Source organism: Spodoptera frugiperda, chromosome 28 (assembly GCF_023101765.2).
Source record: "Spodoptera frugiperda isolate SF20-4 chromosome 28, AGI-APGP_CSIRO_Sfru_2.0, whole genome shotgun sequence".
NCBI lineage: Eukaryota > Metazoa > Arthropoda > Insecta > Lepidoptera > Noctuidae > Spodoptera > Spodoptera frugiperda.
The window spans coordinates 2,463,177-2,475,551 of record NC_064239.1 but is presented as its reverse complement, the minus strand read 5'-3'; the positions used below and the strand labels follow the sequence as shown (position 1 = coordinate 2,475,551).

At 36.1% G+C, this 12,375-nt stretch overlaps 2 protein-coding genes across 3 annotated transcripts in view; one reads left to right on the top strand and one right to left on the bottom strand.

The window, feature by feature from the left end:
- Positions 1-5,362, top strand: part of LOC118264971 (ATP-binding cassette subfamily G member 4) — a 42,853-nt gene extending 37,491 nt beyond the window's left edge. For both annotated transcript variants that reach the window (XM_035577649.2, XM_035577648.2), the window contains 5 exons: positions 674-842; positions 1,008-1,108; positions 1,821-1,976; positions 3,059-3,244; positions 3,719-5,362. In XM_035577649.2, coding sequence (XP_035433542.1) covers positions 674-842; positions 1,008-1,108; positions 1,821-1,976; positions 3,059-3,244; positions 3,719-3,877 — 771 coding nt within the window. In that variant the 3' untranslated portion in view covers positions 3,878-5,362. The remainder of the gene's footprint in view (positions 1-673; positions 843-1,007; positions 1,109-1,820; positions 1,977-3,058; positions 3,245-3,718) is intronic.
- Positions 5,363-8,323: 2,961 nt separating this feature from the next.
- LOC118265143 (uncharacterized) lies at positions 8,324-10,213 on the bottom strand. Its single transcript, XM_035577864.2, has one exon. It carries the CDS (start codon positions 10,196-10,198, stop codon positions 8,438-8,440), a length of 1,761 nt encoding a protein of 586 aa, XP_035433757.2. The 5' UTR covers positions 10,199-10,213; the 3' UTR covers positions 8,324-8,437.
- Positions 10,214-12,375: the final 2,162 nt, after the last annotated feature.

The window sequence follows — 12,375 nt, the reverse complement described above, 5'->3', positions numbered from 1 at the left end:
TGATTATTAACAATTTCCTGTGAAACTTTCCTTTATAATACTTATTCGTTAATTTTGATATCTTTGTGCATGGCGTTTAATGTGTTAGACTTAAGAGTGTTAAATGTGATTATTATCTGTTACGCGAACAAATACTGTGAAAAAGGTATAGGTAGAATAAAAAGCTTGCTTTCCATGCAATGAGTCATTATAAAATGTGATGTTTTGTACTAGTTATTTTTTCCGTTGTTTACGTAAAAGACAACTGGTTTAAATAGGTTGATATTTTGGTAACCAGACAGAAATTTGAGGAAAAATCCCCTACAACTTTTTAAGTAAAGGATTTTCTTTTCTCAACCCACAGATTTTCGGTAATCGATCCAAACTATTGTAAAAAGACATTTATGTACATGGCAAAACCGTTAGTTGGTAGCAAACAAATTTCTAGTGGTAAAATAATCCAATTATAGGGATTCACGGATAGAATTTCAAGAACAGTGAAACACTTACAATTCAAACAAATGCACCTTTTAAATTAAAAACAAAAAGAAACACAAAACAAAGAGAACACATAATCAATACAATACAATAATTAATAAATACAAATTAAAATCATTTACCATTATAGTAATTTTTATTATAACTTAAAGCTACATTTTATACAAGTTTTTCTAACGTACACCCTCTCCCACAGACTCTGATGTACCTCCGTTTGTTCGCGCACATCCTGGTCGGCTTCCTGATTGGTGCACTGTACTACGACATCGGTGACGACGGCTCCAAAGTACTCTCAAACCTTGGTTTCCTGTTCTTCAATATGCTGTTCCTCATGTACACTTCTATGACCATCACTATTCTTAGTTGTGAGTATTCAAATATAGGTTTTATTACTTATTGGCTTAGGTTGTTATTAGATTGTCTTAGAAATAGTGTGAAAGAAACGACAAGCAATATCCAACTTTAATGTTTAAGGAATATAGTCGAAACTCCTTTGTACCATGATCTGATTAAAATGTATTGGTTTCCAGTTCCCCTGGAGATGCCTGTGCTGGTGAAAGAACACTTCAATCGATGGTACTCGCTACGGTCCTACTATCTCGCCATCACCGTGTCGGATATACCGTTCCAGGTAACTAATATACCATATCTTTCATATGTATATAAAATAATATTTACATGTGAAATAAAGCCTTTTATACCTTAAAGGGGTGATAAAAGTTCAGAATATAACATTAAATTATGTTTTGCCTGAGTTGTTACGTTCTCATGTAAAAGGGGTGAGCCCTTTAGAAGGTAATAATTACAATAAACCATTTCAAAGTCCGGGCTACTGCTAGGAATTCGGTATTGAAAATTCCATATAAGGGTTTTCGACTTGAAAATCAAAGTCGAGACCCCAAAAATCAAAAGTGTTTACAGCTGAGCATAAACTTACAGATGGGGTGTGGGGGGTGAGGGGGTTGATTAACTACATTTATATTGAAATTAAACAAATAATATTTATGTATACGGTACTAAATGTAAAATGATTAATTTTCACTGCCTCGTTGGTCGAGTGGTTGCAAGTGCGACTGCCGGGCAAGGGGTTCGATTCCCGGGTTGGGCGAAGTATTGCTGGGCTTTTTTCGGTTTTTCGAAAATTTCTCAGTAGTAGCACGGAGTCTGGAAATGTGCCCGGTATATGGCAATAGGCTCACTACATGGGACTTACAACATAAATTGTGAAAAGTACACAGTGGCATTACGTGCCATTATGTTTACCTCTGCCTACCCCTTCGGGGATATAAAGGCGTGAAGATATGTATGTATGTATTAATGTTTAATTATTTTGCACGTTCCAGGCAATATTCTGTGTGATCTACGTGGTGATAGTGTACCTGCTGACGTCGCAGCCGCCGGTGTGGTTCCGGTTCGCGATGTTCCTCTCCTCCTGTCTGCTCATCTCCTTCGTGGCGCAGAGTGTGGGACTTGTAGTCGGTGCTGCTATGAATGTTCAGGTATGTACTTTTATATTTTTGTATAAACATTTATTTAAATTAATGATGTTTTACGGCTTACTTAAACAGACACAACTGTTTGATACTATTGACATTATATTTTATGGCTATACTCATAGCGATGACGTTTCGTCATTATAAGCCCTCCTCTGACTTGAAATTAGTCGAATAGTAGAGTAGTAGGTTACTTTTTTAATCCAATTTATTAAGATTATTTTCTACGAATCTATTGTACATAAAGAATGTCTATGAATCTATTATAATTCTATGAATTTCTATAACATAGAATCTATTAAGATTAGGTTAAGTGAAGCTGTTTTATATTATCTCAACGTACCATCTTCTTCTAACATTTATCTCAAGTTCATTAAGGTCCATTTTCCTTTATCAGACGTCATTATTCACTCGGAAAATTACACAATTGAGTTATTTTTATTACTTAGTTCATTCATATTAGCATTGAATGTGCAAAGCAGTAATTTGAATTTCATACGTCCTATATTTATTTTGAATGGGCACAATGAAATGCTTTATTTTATTGTGTCTTTTGCCAAAATGGCCTTCGTAACCCGAGCATTGACGTGTTTTGTGCACTTTAAATATTAATCTGAAATATTTACCTGAATTTGTAAGGTTGTTGCAATGTCGGTTGTCAATAAACTGCTGTATTTTTAATTCTTTTTATGTTTATTAGTTTGTTTCTGTGTATGTATAGGCGAGTTTGTTTTAAACTTATGCTAATGTGATTTGGACTTTAAGATTTAGTTGAAAGAGTTTAAAACCGATGATTCGTTTATTAAAGAACATAAATAAATATTTTGTGAACCTAAAATCATCCCTCGTAGGTTATTATTAGGTTACCATACTTAACCTATCAGAATGAGTTGAATTCACGACGCAATACTAGAAAAATGTGCGGTTTTTTTCAAGAGCTAAGCTAGCTAAGCTTTTCTTGTCAAATAACATAAATAAGGTCTATTTTAAAAATGAAGGATGAAGGAAACAGCAATTATGTTCGAAAATCAACATATACCTAACAAACAAATAAACCAATATTAATCTATATATTTTTCTGTCCACAGAACGGCGTGTTCCTCGCTCCAGTAATGTCGGTACCGTTCCTGCTGTTCAGTGGTTTCTTCGTGTCATTCAACGCGATCCCGGTGTACCTGCGGTGGATCACGTACCTGTCCTACATCAGATACGGGTTCGAGGGCACTGCTCTCGCCACCTACTCCTTCGACAGACCCAAGCTTAAGTGCCATCAGGTAAGGATTATTTAATATTGAGATTATTTTTCCTTATGAAACACGGCGGCAAACGAAACGGCTTAGAACTAGTTTTAACGAGATTGCAACGAGACTGATTTCTGCGCTCTGATTGGCTTGTTGGGAGTCGGAATCGAATTATATTTTAAAATTTAGTTAGTTAAGTTGCTATAATTGGTTCTCTACCGTTGTAACTTTTTTATTAAATAAAATAAATTAAATCAACACTAGGATTTAGGTACATGACACCCAGATCCGAAACAACAGTTTATGGATTATCCAAATAGTTGTTCCGTACGGGAATCGAACCCGCTACGCGTTGCGTGGTAGCCCGTTGAGCGAACCGTGCTGTCAATTTTGTTGTTTGATATGGGTAAAGATTGTGATAGAGTTATTTTTTGTAGAGTAGACTCGTCTAGTAGTGAAATATAGTGAGCGGTCGAATAAAAATCTAATCATGCTCTTCTTTCCCAGACTTACTGTCACTTCAAGAACCCTGAAACTACTTTGGAGGAGTTGGACATGTTGAACGCAGACTTCACCCTAGACATCGCAGCTCTCTGTCTCATCTTCCTCGTCCTACGTATATCCGCGTTCCTCTTCCTGCGCTGGAAACTCAAATCTACCAGATAAGCGATATTACACCTACGTTACATATATTTAGGGTAGCAAACCAAACGACAAGTTATTTTAAGTTTAGGGTTGTCACTTTGTCATCACCCATGTGATATCGACGAACTTACGGTGCCGAATGTTGAGTTTATAATGCAATTTTAAAAGCGATAGCTGTTTATTTATATGGAATTTATGCCAAAGCGGTCACTATAGGAGGAATTGGAATAACAAAACTAATATTTCTTTTAAATATTGTTATTATAACAGCTCTGTTTGTTTATGTGGTTGCTAACAGATTTTATAATTATGAGACAAAGTAACAATCGTTAGTTAGTTGTATTTACGCAGTTATTGTGATAAAGATGTTATATATACTGTAGAACAACGGGACTGTACATTTCGAATATTATATGACAAAGTATGGGTCCTTACTATTCAGATGTTTAGAAATCTTACATGAAAACTACGTCCTGTCCTTATGTCCATTTTCATTGCAAAAACATACATTAACTAGTTATTAATATCGTAAAATTATTGTAGGAAAAAAGAGGACTATTGGGGTCAAGAAAACTTTGACAGATAAAAGTTGCTTCAAGCAAATTACTGACATTCAACCTTTGGTAGATTACTACTGACCCCAAATTGAAAAGACTAAGGATTAGTAATTTTGATATTGTATTATAATGCATGACAATTATTTCACATTGTGTCTTTAATGCTCAAATCATGGCCTTATTGCAATTTTCAATATTCATTGATTTTGAACAGAATGTAATGAAATGTGATAGCTTCGTGTGATATAAAGGAAAGTTCACAAAAAGAAAATAAATTATAACAGTTATAAAAAAACAATTATTAATTTTATAAAATAAAAATTTAATTCTATACACTATGGGCTTTTACATTTTTTTATGCCACAGACTATCCGAACCATAGATAAATAATAGTAATCAGAGATTTTATAACAGATAATATAAATAGTAAGATCTGAAACTATCAGAAACCGAGCCTATATATCATTGTTAGAAATTATAAAAAAAGTAAATTATAATTATGTGAATTCATTGATTATTTTGCTCATAAATTATTCATATTTCTTGCCTTACCGGCTTGCCGTTAATTTTATGTCAAAGATATACGTAGTTTCATTCAAATAGTAACGGTAATTTCAATTATTTTTTTAATCTATAAAGACTGCTGTTCAATTCAGATTTTTATTCTGATAAATGAAAAATATATCTGGATTATTTCGATATTTGAATATAATATTGTTTGTATGTTTTTTAAAGTTTAAATTACCGTTGCTATTAAAATAAATAGTAATAATTACGCATTCAGGGATCATGGTATATTTCATTGTACTTAGTGTTGTAATTATTTAGATAAAATATTGTGGTCCAATTAATTATTATTGATAATGGTTAGTTGTAATGGTTTATAGAAAGTATGATGTTTTGTACCTATTATATATATTTTTTAAAATAAATGGTTTATGAAATGTAACCTTTTGTGTTTTACTTCAAAAATGTTCTATTGGAAATGTATTGCTAGTCTTGTACATACTCCTACTACCTACAATAATACAATATGGTTTAAATGCCTGACAGCATCGAACTCGAAACCCCTTAGCAGTGGCACTCATGACAACTCAACTATTGAGTGACCTCATGGGTCGTAAATGCCACTGCTGAACAAGGAAACTCGAGTTTCATTCTCGGGATTCATTTCGACATTAGAAGTACACCACAAGGTTTATTGCCACATGATGATGAACCGAACTATGTTTTCCACTATCAAATGTACTATCAAACGTTAGTGGTGACTGCATCACTAACGATCATCGTTAGGAAATCTGGATTTATAATAGCCAATTATAAGTTCGAAATTACCAATCCAACTTGAGCAAACGCGGTGATGAATGCTCAAATTTCTACGTGTGAGATTTTAGGTTCCAATTTCTAGGTATTCTTCAGCAGTGAACTCATTGTACGATGATGAGTGTGGCAATAATTCTTCGGTTGAATGCTTACGATGATGGTAAGCTAACTCCGGATATGAACACCGCCGTAACTGATTGTAGGAAACCGATAATAAGTGATGAAAAGTAGGTGTAACGTTGTACCTATGCGTGTATTTGTACCTTTGTCTACTCCATAGGTGGAAAGCCCAAGCGTTAGTTTTTTCAAAGACTGCACGGTTGGCGTGGTGGCTGGGCAACTGGCTGCTCTGCACCATGTAGCGGGTTGGATCCCCCACGGAGCAACTCTTTGTGTGGTTTAGAAATTTTTGTTTCGGGTCATGTGTATGTGAAGTTGTATGTTTGTAAACGCACCCATGACACAGGAGAAAATCCTAGTGTGGGGTATTAATAGGTTATAGTACCATCCAACATTAATTTTATAAAAAATTTGAATCATTAAGTCAGCAGCAAAATATACCGCTATTGTACTTATTATTTATTCAAATCATTAATCAATATTTATTTGCCTGACTCGGGTATTGAACTGAGACTGTCGTAATTGAGACTACTCGACCAACGAGGCAGTCATAATAAACAAACTTGAATGTATACAAGTACTCACATAGATACAGTGTAGCCAGGAGCAGCTTAACCTATTCCTAAGAATTTCAACTCTACTGTTTTAAACCTAAAGTCGAAAATCCAATGAAAAGACACACTGCAGTAGAATGACCTGAGGGCCACCGTACCTTTGAATACATCAAAGTCCAGTAACAAATTAATGACAGTAGGTATACACTACATGAGTAAATAGACGTAGCAAAGTGTACTAGCGGCTAATTTATTTAAATTATAAGGAAAAACATTGTCAGTATGTTTTTAATAAAGCGAATTAACTGTAGAACCGGGTGAAAAGGTCGCATACACGTTTATTAATGGTTGCCAGTACCTTGTGTATGTGACAAATTGCTGCCAATAATGTGATACAAATGGACGGAGTAACGGTCGTTTCTTTTTTATGGTATAAGCCGGTAAACGAGCAGACGGATCACCTGATGGTAAGCAATTGCCATCGCCCTCTGTCTCTGGTGATTCAAGTGTCTATCACTTGAAACTTTTTGAGGGGATTGGAAAGATCATCCAATGACTTCCGGTAACCTGCCTCACACAACGCAAGTGTTGTTTCACGTGTCAGACTCTTACTGACCGGCAATTACGGAGTAGCCTACTAGGAGTTGGAACGGGATAGTTTTGCATCAGTAAGAGTCTGACATTCTCTCAACCCGGAGCTCCGGTAAAGCTGCGGACTACCTAGCGGGTTTACCGGGGCTCCGGTTCGAAAAGCAGGTGGTAGAACGGGGTGGTTTTTTAAGATCAGTGAGAACGTCTGATCAAATATCTCACTCCGTGTTGACCGGAGCGCCCAAGGCGAGCGGAAAATCATTGGATGATTTTCACCCATAAAAAATCATATAGCTACCAATATCACCATACGTTTTGTTTATTCTATCTAAGACCTATAAAACATAGGTTGACAGCCCTAGTTGCTTACCGGTATCAGATAGGTTTTAATTAAACTGTAGGTATTCTATTGTTTACAATGTAAACACTAGGTACTATGGGTTAATTCATTTTTAAATACATTGAACCTAAAACACGTGTTAAATGGGTGTTATTTTGGTCTTGAATTATTTGTGGAAGTCTAGTGTAGGTTTAAAAGGTGAGAAAATGTTTGAATACGTTTGCTGGGCTATTTAGTATTTACACAAATTATTGTTTCGGGTCTGCATGTCATGTGTATGTGAACGCATAAACGACACAGGAGAATATCCTAGTGTGGGACAAAGTTTAAATAAAAAGCGGTAACTTGCATACCACTTCAACAGCCGGCCATTGCTGGACCTTGGGCCGCTTTTACATGACATTTGTCATAATCTCCCCGTTTCGCAGGCAAATTGAGGCTGGAAACCTAATTTGGAAAGATCTGGAGAAGGAAATTTGAAGGTATCTGTTTCAAACGAGAACCCTTGACACGTTGCACAGCAGTCAAAGTATGTCATTGTTTATATTTTCCTACAGAATTCATGTTAATAAATAAAACATTCCAAAAAAGTTGTCAGGTAATATGTTTTACGTGTCCGTTATGAAGCTCACGTTTCCACACGGTTTCCCAACACAGCCACACAATAAAGGAATATAAATATATCATTTTGTGTAATAAACATTTATTTATTTAAAGTGAACGGCCAGTGAAACTGGAACAACCTTCAGTGGTTTAAGAATTAAGTACCTACCAATGTAGGCAAGTTGAGAAATTGCCTAAAAGAAAAAGATACCTGCACAGGTCGGGTACCAAGGATTAGTGTTGGTAATGGTGACTGACCAGAAATAAAAATACAAGTCAAAAATACATAGTTTAACAGAGAAATGATTTATTTAATTAAATTAAAGGAAATACACACAATGCTTAAGTAACAAGTAGGTCCTACACAGTTAAGGAGCTAAGTTTGTTTTATGAATTCACACACACGACAAAATCAGTGTAGATATCCACCCAAGCGTTCGTAGAGAGTATCTATAGTTACCTTTATAAATTCATCAATTGAGAAATACATCATTTAATATTTCGACAAAAGCTCAATAGCAAATGTGACAATAGAGATAGTACACCCAAACACATAAACTATCCATGGAACAGCAAACCGAGGTTGGAATTGTGACTGACGGAAAGTATGCTTTATTTTCTTAAGAAAGTTTAAATCACGCATCGCCTTATCCACCAAGCCATTCTCCCTTAATTGAAGGCACTTCTGACATAGATCGTGTATCAATGGGAACCCTTTATACAAATAAAAGGTGTATATCACTTTAGAGTAAGGCTTGGATACTGTGACAACGCGAGGGTCACCATACTCATCAAAATAATCGTCTTCATAGTACTGGTAGATAGCGTAAAGAAGAAGTGCGAATAGATTGTCAGACTTAGATACCGTTTCAACACTTTCCATTAACCCATAGCAACCACTATCCATGTCATACTCTCTATCCGATTGTACAGATTCTATATAATATCTACCCATTATCAAACTCAAACAAGGTTTTAGATTATATTTGAAAATATCTTCTTCGTTTGAAATCTGGTACTGCAGAACTGGATTTGTTGTCAAACTGACGAGATTTGACTGATAGAATACGTTCACGAGGTATGCGAATAAAACCCATGATAAAAGCACCATTTTCACCATCCATCGACTCCGTATGTTGCGGCCATGGAGCACTAGAATGTCCAACAGGATCAACACGATGTAACCTTTATCCGCGGCGCGAAGTAGTATTATTAAAATGATTGAATACAGTACGAGTGTTAGTAGTAGCAGTACCCACACGGTTGTACTGAATTCCAGATATACGTTCTTCCATGCTGGCTCCTCTGTCGCTCGTCTTACCACAAACCGTATCTCATCCGTGTAAACTTGGTGTCCATAAACGTAGAAGAACGCTGCTGCTCGAGACGGTACCAGTAGCATGCCTCCAACAACAATATCTACTTCATTGTCTTGGATCCTTTTCAATGAACCAATAGCCTCCATGTCTTTAGACACGGTGGGGAAGTCATCCGTAATATCCTTATGGCCAATTATATCTAAGTCAAATCCTAACATTTCTCCCATCAAGCTGAGTAAGTATGGTTCGACGCCGTGTTTAAGTAGAAAAGGGTCGGTGGAATTGACGTCAGGGACCATAGTATACGGAGGCCACTGAGTTGTCCACACTCTAAATGTACAATTTCTCAAACCTGTGACAAATTTATTTGGGTATAAGTTAATCGAGTCTGCTTTTGAACACTTCCCATAGCTGATGATATCGTCATAGCGTTTTCCGCAGTTATAATTATCGAAGGGATTGTAGGTGTAAAGATCGGCATCGTCTGTGGAATTAACGACCACAACATCATTCACATGCAACTTCAAAGTAATATCAAATATGGTTTTAAGTTTTTCGTAAGTTAGTTCTCTGACAATGAATAAAAATCGAGCATTCGGATTCCACGTGGCTTCTTTAATGATGTTGCTGAAATGTCCAACGAAATGAGTGAAGTTCTTTGCACAGATCAGATACCCTTGATGAGGGACGGGAACCTTGCTATCCGCTCGCTTGGAGACCATGGATACCAAGTTCATGTCGTGAATAGCTTGCAGAAGTTCTTTATCGTGCACTTTACTTCCGACATACGTCATAACTTTTGTTTCTGCAAAATATTTTTTAATTATATCTAAAGAACATTTTAATAGTTTATCGGTATAAACCCTTTGTGGGATTTCTATTTCTAGACAATTTACGGCGTGTAAGAATAACACAACCAAGTGTAGGGCCCGCATTTTGGAATCTGATGGATTTTCGATATACTTGTGAAGATTGATATTTATTCTATGATATCTGTATCGTGTTATAAATATCTCAGTAATTATACCGTATAACCATGTATGTACACGGAGTCAGTAATTTGGCCTCATTAACATACCTGAGATGACTGACATGTGATATCTACATCAATTATTTTGTTGACAATTGGAAATGTTCTGTTTTACGACAAAATTATTAGATTGAATAGTGTTATTTTATTTGTTGCAGTCCAGCTTAATGCTTGAAAGGCCAGCACTTGTGTGGATTGCTGGTATACTTATGGTTGCCGAGCTGATATGATAGAGGTAAGTACAACTACGTGTAGTATATACTCCAATATAACTTTTGTTACTAAAGTTTTAAAGTTAATCTTTCGATCGAAGACTGGTTTGGATTTATTTTTGTATTTGGCACGGAATATGTTAAGGCGTTGGTTTACAATAACAATTTATAGTTGGAAGTAGCAACATAAACCTCCATAATTTCGCCATAAACTCTTAATTCTTCCTCCAATAAACTGAATACTTCAGAAACGGCGCCGTTTCTTATAATGCACATATAAATGTTCAATCAAAAATGCAATGCTAGAAGTAATACAACCGGTTACGTACACGCACCAAGGGAGACAAAAGCGAACTTGGAATTCCTTCTTGGCGAATCTTTGTTTAACGAATCCCGCATAATAATGGTCCTTGAGGCTTTTGTCCGCCAGCCCATTCTCTCTCAGCCGCAACACATTCATTCTTAGTTCATGAGAAATGGGAAACCCTTTATAAAAATAAAAACCAAACAGAAACTTCGCATACGGCTTGTCAAAACGGTAAATCATAGTATTGCCCCATTCATCGTTCAACTTGGGCTTGTTATACCAAAACACGTAATTAGGTATCAATGAATACAATTTTTGAGTTCTACTGACAGTTATAATGGCGTTAAGAGTGGTGTTACAACCAACCTTGTCATAAGCAGATGAACTATGTTTCTTCAACAGGGCATTTTCGAGTTCAGTTGATAAGAATTTCTTCAAACTCATACTAAAGCAAGGTTGGTAATCGTATTTTATTAAGTCATCTTCGTTTGCTACTTGATATTGCTTGTTCGGGTCTGTGGTAAGACTGACGAGACTGGATTGATAAAACGTATTGATGAGGTAAGCAAACCAGACCCACACAATGAGAATGCACTTCAGCACCATCATTCGTGTGCGAATTATATCGCGGCTGTGTTGTAGCAAGTTGTCTAGCAGTTCCAGTGCGATTTGCCCTTTATCTTTAGCTTGGAGAAGAAATACCATCATCAAAGTGTACGCTACAAATGTGAGCAGTAGCAACATCCACACCGTGGGATCGAATTCTGTATACACAGTCTTCCAAATGGGAACAAGAGGTGCTGTCTTCACAACGAATTGTAACTCATCGTTGTAATCATGGTATCCACAAAGATAAGTAAACGCTTCAGCTCTTGACACGACCATCATCATGCCACCAAATATAACATCAGTTTCATTGTTCTGTAGCATTATCATGGGACCGCTGGCTGTCATATTAGGAAAGACAGAGGAATATTGATTAGCATCATAACTGTAATTGTAAATCACGTTAAATTCTGCCTTTTTACTAAGAACTTCAAATATGTATTCTTCTGAGCCTATTATAGTCTTAATATCTTCAGATTTTTGTGGGTTGATGGTGAATGGAGGTCGATGTCCTAAAGATGCTCTGAATGTGCAGTTTTTTAGTCCAGTCACTAGTTTTTCTGGGTATAAATTTTCCGAGGTTTGAGAGCATAATCCGAGGCTGATGATCTCAGTATAATATCTACCACAGGCGTAGTTATCAAAAGGGTTGTAGGTGTAGAGATGAGCGTCATTCGTACCGTTGACAATTAAGATATTATTTGCATGAGATCTTAAAAAGACATCGAAAATGTCACGAAGCTCATCGTTTTCTAGAGATTCGATAATAATTAAGAAGCGTGCGTAAGGATTCCAATAAGATTCCATGATGAGGTACTCAAAATACGTTGTGAAGACGGTAACGTTTTTTGAAGTTATCAAATACCCTCGATTCTCCGTTTCTAACTTGTAATCCGGAGTTCTAGTAACAAGAGAAAGTATTTCCTTAGCGTGAATTACTTTTAGCAATTCTTCATC

What these genes read in the sequence shown, in the direction of transcription:
- LOC118265143 (XM_035577864.2), bottom strand. Translation starts at nt 10,198, where the DNA reads ATGCGGGCCCTACACTTGGTTGTGTTATTCTTACACGCCGTAAATTGT.